Below are 13,291 nucleotides of genomic sequence, written 5' to 3' on the forward strand. Positions count from 1 at the left end.
GTGTCTTCCTTGATTTTTGGAGGATCACCAGACATGAAGGAAAGTAAAAAAAAAGTCGTTTTGGTGTCCGCCTGGCCGCGCGGAGCCAAACGGATCCGTCCTGACTTACAATGCAAGTCAATGGGGATGGATCCATTTGACGTTGACACAATATGGTGCAATTGCAAACGGATCCGTCCGCCATTGACTTTCAATGTAAAGTCAGGAGTCCCTATTAATATACCATCGGATCGGAGTTTTCTCCAATCCGATGGTATATTTTAACTTGAAGTGTCCCCATCACCATAGGAACGTCTCTATGTTAGAATATACCATCGGATTTGAGTTAGATCGTGAAAACTCAGATCCGACAGTATATTCTAACACAGAGGCGTTCTCATAGTGATGGGGATGCTTCAATATACTAAGAACTAAGAATATACTAAGAACTGTGTACATGACTGCCCCCTGCTGCCTGGCAGCACCCGATCTCTTACAGGGGGCTGTGATCCGCACAATTAACCCCTCAGGTGCCGCACCTGAGGGGTTAATTGTGCGTATCATAGCCCCCTGTAAGAGATCAGGTGCTGCCAGGCAGCAGGGGGGAGACCCCCCTCCCTCCCCAGTTTTAAATTCATTGGTGGACTGTGCGGCCCCCCCTCCCTCCCCTGTATTAAATTCATTGGTGGCCAGTGCGGCCCCCCTCCCTCCCCTGTATTAATTCATTGGTGGCCAGTGCGGCCTCCCCTCCCTCCCTCCCCTGTATTAAATTCATTGCTGGCCAGTGCGGCCCCCTTCCCTCCCCTGTATTAAATTCATTGGTGGCCAGTGCGGCCTCCCCCCCCCCCCCAATTAAAATCACACACCCCCATCATTGGTGGCTGCGGAGAGTTCCGATCGGAGTCCCAGTTTAATCGCTGGGGCTCCGATCGGTTACCATGGAAACCAGGACGCTACTGCAGTCCTGGATGCCATGGTTACTTAGCAATTTTAGAAGCCTTATACTTACCTGCGCTGTCTGTGACCGGCCGGGCGCTCCTCCTACTGGTAAGTAACAGGTCTGTGCTATAAGTAACTCCGATTGGAACTCTCTGCTGCCACCAATGATGGGGGGGGGATTTTAATTAGGGGGGGGAGGCCGCACTGGCCACCAATGAATTTAATACAGGGGTGGGAGGGGGGGCAGCACTGGCCACCAATTAATTTAATACAGGGGAGGGAGGGAGGGGGGCCGCACTGGCCACCAATGAATTTAATACAGGGAGGGAGGGAGGGGCGGCCGCACTGGCCACCAATGAATTTAATACTGGGGAGGGAGGGAGGGGGGTTACTGGGGAGGTGTGGCACCTGAGGGGTTAATTGTGCGGATCACAGCCCCCTGTAAGAGATCGGGTGCTGCCAGGCAGCAGGGGGCAGTTATGTACACAGTTCTTAGTATATTCTAACTTGAAGCGTCCCCATCACCATGGGAACGCCTCTGTGTTAGAATATACTGTCGGATCTGAGTTTTCACGATGTGAAAACTCAGATCTGAAAAAGCTGTTATGCAGACGGATCTGCGGATCCGTCTGTGCGAAAGTAGCCTACGGACACGGATCACCGACGCGGATGACAATCTTGTGTGCATCCGTGTTTTTTCACGGACCCATTGAACCGTTGTCCGTCAAAAAAATAGGACAAGTCATATTTTTTTGACGGACAGGAAACACGGATCACGGACGCGGATGAACAACGGTGCATTTTCCGAGTTTTTAACGGACCCATTGAAAGTCAACGGGTCCGCAGAAAATCATCATCTACATTAGACTGTGTATCGGAGGGTCAAGGGACTTATTGACCAAACACACCAGGACCAGACAGAACTTTACCGAACTAACCGGAGGAGGAGGCTCAGGACATAACTCCAACATAGTCCTGTAGCCAAATATCTTATGGACACACTTTGTTTCCTATGAGGGTTCGGGACGTATAACTTGCGCTATCCTGAAACCCCATAGTACTATGTACATATATTGATTTTGTTTGTTGTGGATTGTGTACCCATGGACACTTTAATGTGTGACAGCCTACCCAGGGAAACTCGCCCAACACACTGCGGTGAGTTATAACCTGGCTGTACACATTTGCATCCTATAGTTGTTTCCCATTGACACGTAAGTCTACGACCTACCTGTGTCTTTGGAACGGTGAATTTCTTAAGGGAGGGGCTGGATGTGTAGTGTGGCAGAGGTGTTCTCCGCAGTTAGAATTTAGGTACCATGACATCACCTCGCTCTGACCTGCAGTGTAAAGACCTATTAATCTGTCCATGGGAGAACCGCACCCATCAAAATGGAACAAGAGACGTTGGACGAAAGTCGTGCTTGAAGAAAGTTGTAGACTGAGGTTGTGAGGGTGAACCCGCTCCATTTTCCTTGGAGGCGGGCCATACCTGAAGATCGGCAATGATACAGAGAGACTGTGGGGGTGTGGTCACTCCAATTGGGGGTGGCCGACACTGGAAGACTATTACTTGAAAGAAAGGCCAGTTAAAGGTTGTGAGGGTGAACCCGCTCCAGATCCTTGGAGGTGGGCCATACCTGAAGATCGGCAATACTACCGAGAGACTGTGGGGGTGTGGTCACTCCCAACATTGGGGGTGGCCGACACTGGAAGACTATTACTTGAAAGAAAGGCCAGTTAAAGACTGCGAGAGTGAACCCGCTCCAGATTTAGGGTGGGGGAGACACCTGAAGATCGGCAACTACCGAGAGACTGTGGGGGTGTGGTCACTCTAAACGTTGAGAGTGGCCGACACTGGAAGACTATTCAAAAGATGTCAAGAAAGTTCCCGCGATAAGAAGACGGTGTATCCTGTGGATAGGGGAGTGGGTTACGGTGAAGGGCAGGTTGGAGGAAGCTGGATGAGGGATGTCTAGGTACCTAAAGATCAGTGTGCACTACAGTACTTCCTGAACTTCCACCAAGGATGTGGTTGAGGGGGGGCAAATATATCTCAACCCTTTCCCCCAAGATATTGTTGTATTTCCGACAAAAGGGGGATTGTTGAGGAAGGGTTGAGACGTATGCATATATATCCATACATGCATGCAAACACATGCATGCATGTATGATATATATGCATGCACTGACTGCCACATCATAGGATGATGTGCGCAGATGTGCCCAGCATCTGCGCACATCTGCCCTTGGTGGCCCACAGGAGCTCATTGTGGTCCCTGGAAGCTGTGCCCCCTTTTAATCCCCCTTATAATATATCTATGCCCCTTATAGATATCCCCCCCCCCATATCCATAGGCCCCAATACCTGAAACCAGGTGCATCGGTGTGAATGTGCCCCGGTCATCCTGATGACTACAAAGAACTCAGATTCAACAGAATCTGAGTCCTTTGTTTTAATTATCTCCAGCACATGCGGCTGGCGCAGTGATGTCATCTCACTGCGCCGACCCACGTGTCCCTAATGGTGGTGCAGCCCCTGCACTGGAGAAGAGTGGAGCAGCCCCCCCGCCTGAAGAGGATCACCCCCTGGACGAACGAGCACCCCCTAGGCGAACGAGCAATAACGCCGAGTATCCATTAACCCCTACTGCTATCCCATCAATGAGAAACCCCTACTCCCCTGATTAACCCCTGCCTCTCCTATTATTCCCATACCACTATCCCACCAAAGATACCTACCCATATAATCCTACCCCTACCCACTACCTACCCACAACCTGCCCATACTCTCCCCGATCCTACTATTCACCCCCTCTCTGTACCCCTATCACTTGCAAGGTATTAACCCTTGCATTGCTGTATCCCTACCCTTCAGTTCCCCTACCCATACCCTACAGAAGCCCTATTCTGTGTCTGTGGCTTGCATTCGCCCCTGCAGCGCCACCGTTAACCCTCGTCATTCCCTTAGGGACAGGAATAGAACCAGGTGGAGTGGGCTGCTAATATTTGTGTAAGTGTATTGTATAGTTAGTTTGTGGGTGGAATTTGGGAACCGTGTAGTGTAGTTTAGTGCTGTATTTATAGTACTGTATTGTTAGTGTATTGCGTGCGTAGTGTATTGTTGGTATTAATAAATACTGTGTTTTATTTGTAACTATCTGTGTGACGTGTGGTTATTAGCGATAGTTAGTTTAGTAAGGCGCATGCAGCTAGCTTAGTGATTAGCGTAAGGCAAAGTGAAAGTATTGTGTTAATATAAAAAGGTATAAATAGGCGGAGTCATCACTAGACGGCTCCTCCTATTTATGAATATTAATTATCGATATTTGCATAAATATTGGTGAGTAATATTCCCCCTTTACAAGGATGAACAACGTCATTCCACTGCTTCATGTCCTGTAACAGATGCTGGTAAATCTGGCTGGTCAGGGGACTGGCGACGTGGCGCCTAGATCTCACGGCCATATGAGCCCTGTGGGGGACGAACTACAGGAGGAGGAGGACATTGAAGCACAAGCAATGTGTAGCAAAGTGGGTGGTTTTTACATACAGGTGACAGGAGAGGAGGAGCAGGAGCAGCCAGAAGAGCTACAGGGCGATGAGAAAGAGGAGACAGAGGACCTAGACACACCGTGGCAGTATGCAGTGGAGATGGATCAAGTTACTTTCACGAATGGCCCTATGCATGCTCATTTTCTTGCGTAGTGTCAGCCAAATTGTCACCATTCCGCAAAGGGATGACTTCTGGCTCTCCACCTTGTTGAACCCTCGCTACCGGTCCAAAATGGGGGCCTATTTTACACCCCCTGAGAGGGAGGACAAACTGAACTACTATAGAGAAATCCTATGTAGTTAGTTGGCAACTGCCTATCTGTGCCATAATCCATCCTCTCGCAGGTCTGATGGGGGCCGCCCTTTGCGCTCACGTTCCTCTGTCATGGCTGCAGTGGCAGGGTGGGGTGGGGGGTTGGAGCAGTTCCAGCTCCATCAGCAGCAACTTGAGTTTAGAGTCGCTGATGAGCAGCTTTCTTTACCCGCCTTTTGAAGAAACTACTCACCAGCAGCAGCAGCTAGACCTGGAGCAGGACCTGAACCAGCAGGTGATGGCATACTTAGACAGCACCCTGCCACCCCACATTGAAAATCCACTGGACTGGGCAGCCAAACTGAATTTGTGGCAACAACTAGCAGAGTTTGCCCTGGAAAAGCTGTCCTGCCTGGCCAGTATTGTGGCATCAGAGCCAGTGTTTAGTGTGGCAAGGGCCATAGTTACCCCAAGAAGAACCCGCCTGTCCACCCTAAATGTGGAGAGACTGACCCTTGTCAAGATGAATCAGGCATGGATCAGCCAGGATTTCCACCCACCAATGCCTGATGCATCAGACTAGATCATTCCATGGTGCCACACCAACACTTTGACAAAAGAGACCGATTTGTTCTGGCTCCCTGCCTCAGCTACAATTCTGATGCTGCCACCCTCCTGATGCCACACATCTGATGCCAAGTGCTCCTTCTTTCACCCACCATCTTTAGCTGGTACTGGTATTGCCAAACACCTCCCCACTCTGTCACCGGGTCACTCTGTGGTCTCCTGATGCTGCTGCCACCTCCCCACTCTGTCACAGGGTCACTCTGTGGTCTCCTGATGCTGCTGTCACCTCCACACTACATCCCTTTGCCACTCTGTGGTCTCCTGATGCTGCTGCTGTCACCTCCACACTGTCATTGTGCCACTCTGTGGCCTTCTGATTTTGCTGCTGCCACCTCCACACTCTCATTGTGCCACCCTGTGGCCTCCTCCTGATGCTGCTGCTGCCGCCTCCACACTCTGTATTTGGGCCACTCTGTGGTCTCATCTTGCTGCTTCCGACACACCACTATGTCATAGGGCCACTCTGTGGACTTCTCATGCTGTTTCCACCCTCCCCACTTCATGACTGGGCGACTATTTTGCCTTTCGGCCTGGCTGACATCATTATTTATTTGACCCTTCTTCTGATCTGTCAGAAGTAAGGAAAACTGAGTCGCACAATGGACCTCTCTGTGTAGCAGCTCTAAGGCCTGTATGGTCCCATCAGAATTGGCTTATGATTTGGTAGCCAAAAGCAGGAATGGGTACAAAACATAGAAGACATGCAAATATTCCATTCACGTGTTATCTCTGTTTTGGATCCACTCCTGTTTTTTTGGCATTAGCAATACTGATAGAATACTGACCAAATGCCGATCGAGTGAAGGCGGATGCTCAACAAACAGGATCCATTTTTGGGGGGGTTATTGTTCTGACGGAGAGCAAAATAATCTATGACGTCAACACATACTTACTGCTGACACCCTCTGCACTCTGACGGGGGGGCTCTGCCTGTAAAAGCTTTTAATAGAATTGGTTCTGTGGACAGCTATGTGGAATCAGCTGACGACGGTGTAAAAGGAGTGCACTCATAGTTTTGGCCCCATGACTGCCCAAATAAGTGAAGTGTGCAGTGATTCTAAGAGCGACGCCTTTCATCTGCATGTCATACGGACTCACAGTATTGTTTCACAACCACAGCAGACTCCCTATGCGTGTTACTGCAAGGCAGTGTTCTACACCAGTATAAATGCTCTCTGCAGCCAGGAAATAGCCATTTTTGAACACGATTTGCAGCGAATTAATTCGGATTGAACCAAATTTTTTTTTTTTTACTTAGACGAACCGGCCGAATCGAATTTTTGAGAAATTTGCTAATCTCTAGTAGCAATTTCGTTTTCCACGCCTACCCATACAGTCTCGGTCTGCCACTCATCTAATCTAAAAAAGTGGAGGAATGGATGTGTACAGTTCTGCCTATCTAGCATACCTATCCACCCAACACCATCTCCAACTGCTTTATTTTACAAGTTTGGTCAAATACAAGTTATAGTCTACATGTTATGTGTACACTGAATAATCCTGACTTGGTTCCTTCTATTCTATTTCAAACATTTAAGACAAACTGAGGCTCAAGACGTAATGAAGTAAAACAAACAATTATAAGTAATATTTGAAGTTGATAGCATAAAGTCTTACCCAGCCAAACACATCCATACAGCTCCACGCGTAAGCACACATTCATGGAATGGTCAGTCACTGGGATGAAACGTAAAAACCTGGCAATTATAGGAGGTTCAAGGTCCTTTAACACTATGTCATAAGGGTTGATATTTCCTTCAAGAACCTGAAAGATACAGTTTATAAGAACATGTATATTTACAGTAATTTGCAAAGTATGAAAACAATTTCCTAATAATAAGGCTACATGCACACGACCGTTGTGTTTTTTGCGATCCGCAAAACACGGATGGCGTCCTTGTGTGTTCCGCAATTTGCGGAACGGCACGGACAGCCATTGATATAACTGCCTATTCTTGTCCGTTTTGCGGACAAGAATAGGACAGGTTATATTTTTTTTGCGGACCACGGAACGGAGCAACAGATGTGGACAGCACACGGAGTGCTGTCCGCATCTTTTGCGGCCCCATTGAAGTGAATGGGTCCGCATCCAAGACGCAAAAACTGCAGTTTGGATGCGGACCAAAACAACGGTCGTGTGCATGAGGCCTACACTGTTAAAAAAGCCTGTGGTCACTCTTGGAATTTTGCAATTATAGCCCTTTACTGAAAGCAATATGCTATTATATTATGTTGTTAAGATGAACTGTATCAGTCCACCACTGCTTTGTGTTTCTATTTGTGGATTAAGCCTCATGCACACGTCCGTGGAACATGGACCGTGAGATACCGGCCTGGATTCGTGCTTAGTGCAGGAGCGCATGGCGTAATTAGTTGCTATGACGACGTGCGCCCGCTGCTGTACAGTAATACACTTGTATTATCTATACGAGTGTATTACTGTACAGCAGCGGAGGCACAAAGCGCATAGCGTCATAGCAACCAATGAGCCGTGTGCTCCTGCACTCAGCAGGAATCCAGGCCGGTATCTCACGGTCCGTGTTCCACGGACGTGTGCATGAGGGTTTATAGTCTTTCTGCATGGACACCTGCATGCAAGCTCATCTATTTGATTGACCCCTTTTCATATGCTATAATTTGTCATAGAGGAAGTCTGCATCTCAGGATTCTTTTAGACAGACCAGCACCACTATTCCATTTCATTTACATTTTATGATACAATATACTGCATGTCAATTGCTGGATTATAAACAGGGCAACATGTACCAGAGGCCTATACTTGTTCCTTTCAACTTTTCCCACACATGAACTGATAACACAACAGTTTTAACCCCTTCAGGACACTTTTTTCACCTTCCTGACAGAGCCTATGTTTGCAAATCTGACATGTCATTTCATGGGGTAATAACTTTGGAATGCTTTTATTTATCCAAGCCATTCTGAGACTGTTTTCTTGTAACACATTGTTATTTATGTTAAAGGTAAATTTGAGTTGATATGTTCTACCTTTACTTATAAAAAATTGGAAACATTTCTCTATCTTCTAAATTGTTTAAGGGCTCATGCACATGACCATGAGCCGTCCGGGGCCCTTATTTTGGGGAACCGCTGTTCTGGCACAGCATCACGGATGCGGACCCATTCACTTGAATGGGTCTGCAATTCAGAAGGTCCGTGAGGAACGGAGGCACTACGGAGTGCACTACTTTTTTGGGGTGCGGACTGTTGGATGTGGATCGCGGACCCAATTCAAGTGAATGGGTCAGCGATCCACATGCGGCGGGCCCGCAGCACGGGCCCGGCCGGCACACGGTCATGTGCGTGAGCACTAAGACTGATAGTGACACCTCATAAAGTAGTTATTCATTAATATTCACCATATGTCTACTTTATGCTTGCATAATTTTTGGGATGTCATTTTATTTTTTACGACGTTAGAGGGCTTAGATTTTTAGAAGCAAATTTTTAAGGAAATTTCCTAAATCCACTTTTTAAAGGACCAATTGAGTCCCTTTGTTGGGCTTACGCAGTAGAAACCACCCATAGATTCCACCTCATTTTAGAAACTACACCCCTCAAGTAATTCAAAACTAATTTTACAAAAGTTGTTGACCCTTAACGTGTTTCACAAGAATTAAAGGAAAAATGGAGGCAAGATTTCAACATTGAACCTTTTTTTTTGCAGATTTTACATCTTAATCAATTTTTTCCTATAAGGCAGAAAGGGTTAACAGCAAAACAAACCTCAATATATATTACCCTGATTCTGCAGTTTACAGAAACATCCCATGCATGGTCATAAACTTCTGTATGAGCACACGGCAGGGGTCAGAAGAAAAGGAGCGCCATATGGTTTTTGGAGGGCAGATTTTGCTGGAATGGTTTTTGGGTGTCATGTTACATTTGAAGGCACACTAAGGTACCTACAGTAGAGTCCCCCAAAAAGTAACTAAATTTTGGAAACTACACCCCTCAACTAATTTATTAAGGCTTGTGTGACGCGATGTCACGTCCCCGTCCTGATCTTATTAAAAAAATGACTGTCAGTTTAGAAAAAATGAACCACGTCTAATCAGGGAACAGGACGTCCATATATGGTAGTTCCTGTAGCCCGTTGGAGACCACAGACTCTAATCACCCCCTGCTGAGATCACCTCACACCTCGGACAGCTTCTAAGGACAAACCCCAGCCCATGCGTCTCCTGCACACCTTGAAACCATGAAAGTTAAACACATGCTAGTTGGCCCTTCCTTGTAGCCTGGTCAATTTACACATCAGAAGCAGAGATAGCTGGGAGGGGGAGCGCATAGGAGAGACATGTGAACCGTGCTCTGGGAACCCCAAAAAGCATATTGGGGCTATATGGAATTATGACCCAAAAATGTAGGTACCCTCCAAATGCACCTTTCACCCAGAGGAACCAGGAGAGTCCAAACTTGGCAGCTCGGGGGTCTTCCCAGACTGGGAAATGGGTTACTAGTCACCTGGAGGAGAAGGTGGAGGAGGGTGTCACCCATGGAATCATCAACCCAGCACAAGTGCCCGATTTTTCCTATTTACTACACCGGCAAAGTTAGGGGCCATTTTTGTACAATTAGGGAAAAGTGGCCTGGCTAGCAGCAGGGAGGGGCGAACAAGCCCTCCCAAACCCTCCTTCAGGAACACCCACCGTGCAGCCCTTGGCCAGCGATTGGCTTGGCCAACCCCCCTTACCCTCCCACAGAATGGGGCATAAAAGTCAGTGCGCAATGGGAGAGGAGAGCTTTTTGCCCTGTGGTCACATCGCCGATAGGCTGTCCGTTGGAACGTAAGTTTGTGCCTGGATTTTGCATAGGCAAAATCCAAGATAGTATTTCTCTTTTTATCCCTGTTTATTTTCCACATGCTTCCCAGCTTGCTATTGTAATCTTTTTCTGTAAATTTTTGTATGCATTGTTTGTTTCACTTCTGTGTTACTTATAGTAAAAGATATTTTCATATCTTTTAAATTGTCTCTCTCTTATTGCTCTAAGCCCCACTGCAACAAAGTACTCGTACGCCCTGAAGAGACCTACCTGTTTTATAGTAGACTGATATTAGAGGCATAACTGTTTTATGACTCGATTGGTGTTAGCTTGTAGCGTGATAGTGGGGCTGATCTGTGAGTGGTCCGAACCCCTATCCCTACAATTTTAGAGCCGTTCACTCACGAACGTGGTGGCAGCAGAAAATAAGGGGGGTCCAGGATTGACTGTTTGGGTAATTCTGAATCTCCCCCCTGTCACAGTCCACCCTCGGTTGGGCTTTTCTCCACGCTGGGGCGTCCTGGCGGTCAGAAGTCTGATTTAAACGGGGGTGGTCGTGACAGCTTGTACTGACCAAATGTTCATTTTCGCTGAATACAGCAACAAACCATACGTAGTAAGAAGAAGGAGTGCCAAATGGTTTTTGGAGAGCAGATTTTGGTGGAATGGTTTATGGGCACCAAGTTGCTATTGATCAGTCCAGTACAGTCATTTTCTGACAACAATATATTTTATTTTTCTCTCAACTGAGCTTTATCATTGGTTCTATTTTAGGATACATACTACTTTTTGCTCACTTTTTATTTATATTTTTGGGAAGAAGGATAAAGAAAATACGGCAACTCTGCAATTGCTTTTTGGGATTTGTTATTCAGACAAACACCGGGTGGGAAAAGTGACACATCATCTTTATTCCGCTGGTCAGTACAATTACAGAGATATCAATAAAAATGTATTTGATTTGATTTTTTTGATTTTACCACTTTTACACAAAGGATTTTTGTGTCACCATTCCTGAGAGCTATATATATATATAACTGAGAGGGACCCCCCCGATGTATTCTCCTACACCAGGCAGGATGAGGAGAGGATTCTCCATGATTTGGTGAGCGACTGCACATTCCTATCCACTCCATCTGTTACAGAGCTTAAGAAAGGCTATGAGGCTGATGGGAAACGGCTGGCTTCAATTGAATTGCATCTAGCGACCTTAGCTGAGTACTATAAGTCGCATAGAATCCCAAGGGGGATGCGTTCCCAACTGAGCCTAGTTTTTATCACGGTCGGCGTGGCTATCACATACGTGACACAGAGGGAGGGAACGAGGAAGGCCCTGCCCAAGTGAGAGGGAAGATGGTGACCCCTGACTCACCTGGCGGCTGGCACCTGGCTGCCCTGACGTCCCTAGACGGGTTCCTCACCCGTACGCCGATCACGTGCCTAAAGCCCTGGCTTTCCCTGAGCTGAGCCCTAGGTAGTGAACAGGGCGATGGGAACACTAGTCCGCACCACTAACTCTAAGGGAAAACACCAAGGGGAGGACAGACAACACAGACTCAACATATATTCCCAGGTGGGCGACAACAGGAGACAACAATAAGCCAAACAGGGATCCGGAGGGTAGCACACAGGAACGACAACCAGGATTAACCACTCCAGTGGGTCAGTATAGATGTCCAGGCAGGAAGCTCTATAACTGGCAACTAGAGAAGTGTGAGGGGAGAATATAAGGAGGTAGGGAGTGGCAGACAAGAAACAGCTGAGGAGGAGAAGCTACGGATCCCTGAGAGAGACAAAAAGGATAGCAAGGCAAACACAGAAAACAATCATAAAGAAACACCGTGATCTTTAGATATAGAGCACGCAGCCACCCGCTGCGACTTCCTGACCCCGGGTATAACGGAGTCAGACGTGGCTCTTGATACCCTCGTGACAGTACCCCCCCTTTCACGAGGGGCCTCCGGACACTCAGGACCAGGTCTCTCCGGATGAGAGGCATGGAAAGTCTGAATTAACCTGTTGGCGTTTACCTCTGACGCTGGAACCCACATTCTTTCCTCGGGACCGTAACCCCTCCAATGCACCAGATACTGAAGAGAGCGGCGGACCCGACGAGAATCAACAATTCTGGCTATTTGAAACTCCAGATTACCATCCACAATAACCGGAGGAGGTGGCAGCGGCGATGGTTCTAGAGGTGGAACATACTTCTTGAGTAACGATTTATGGAAGACGTTATGGATCTTAAAAGTCTGAGGTAGCTCCAGGCGAAAAGCCACAGGGTTAATGACGGCTACTATTTTATAGGGACCAATGAACCTAGGACCCAGTTTCCAAGAGGGAATCTTCAACTTAATATTCCTAGTAGACAACCACACATAGTCATTCACTCCTAGGTCCGGACCTGGCGACCGTTTCTTATCGGCCATGCATTTATATTTACCACTCATCTTTTTCAAGTTAACTTGCACCTTCTGCCATACCGATGAAAGAGATGAAGAAAACCTTTCCTCTTCGGGAACCCCAGAAGACCCCCCCTCTTTGAAAGTACAAAATTGGGGATGAAAACCGTATGCACCAAGGAATGGTGACTTGCCAGTGGACTCCTGATAATGATTATTTATGGCAAACTCAGCTAACGGTAAATATGATGACCACAACTCTTGGTTTTCAGACACAAAACACCTTAAATATGTTTCTAGGTTTTGGTTGGTACGCTCAGTCTGTCCATTCGACTGAGGATGGAAAGCTGAGGAAAAGGACAAGTGAACCCCCAAACGGGAACAAAAAGCTTTCCAAAACTTAGAAATAAACTGGGTTCCCCGATCCGAAACCACATCGGAAGGGACCCCGTGAAGCTTCACGATTTCACTGATAAACACCTGAGCGAGAGTTTTAGCATTAGGAAGTGCGGGTAGCGCAATAAAGTGTACCATTTTGCTAAACCTGTCTACTACTACCAAGATAACTGTTTTACCCGCCGACAACGGTAAGTCAGTGATGAAATCCATTGACAGATGTGTCCATGGCCTATTGGGGATGAAAAGTGGCAATAAAGACCCTGCTGGACGTGTATGAGAGACTTTCGCGCGTGCACAAGTAGAACAAGTAGACACGAAATCCATTACATCCTGACGCAACCTTGGCCACCAA

General features: G+C 47.2%; 1 protein-coding gene across 1 annotated transcript in view; it reads right to left on the minus strand.

Annotated features, from left to right (window-relative positions):
• Nucleotides 1-13,291, minus strand: part of DDR2 (discoidin domain receptor tyrosine kinase 2) — a 1,651,236-nt gene that overhangs the window by 984,983 nt on the left and 652,962 nt on the right. Inside the window, exon 5 of the mRNA XM_040407250.1 lies at nucleotides 6,971-7,118. Within this exon, the coding sequence (XP_040263184.1) occupies nucleotides 6,971-7,118 (148 nt within the window). The remainder of the gene's footprint in view (nucleotides 1-6,970; nucleotides 7,119-13,291) is intronic.

This window comes from Bufo bufo, chromosome 9 (assembly GCF_905171765.1).
Source record: "Bufo bufo chromosome 9, aBufBuf1.1, whole genome shotgun sequence".
Lineage (NCBI taxonomy): Eukaryota > Metazoa > Chordata > Amphibia > Anura > Bufonidae > Bufo > Bufo bufo.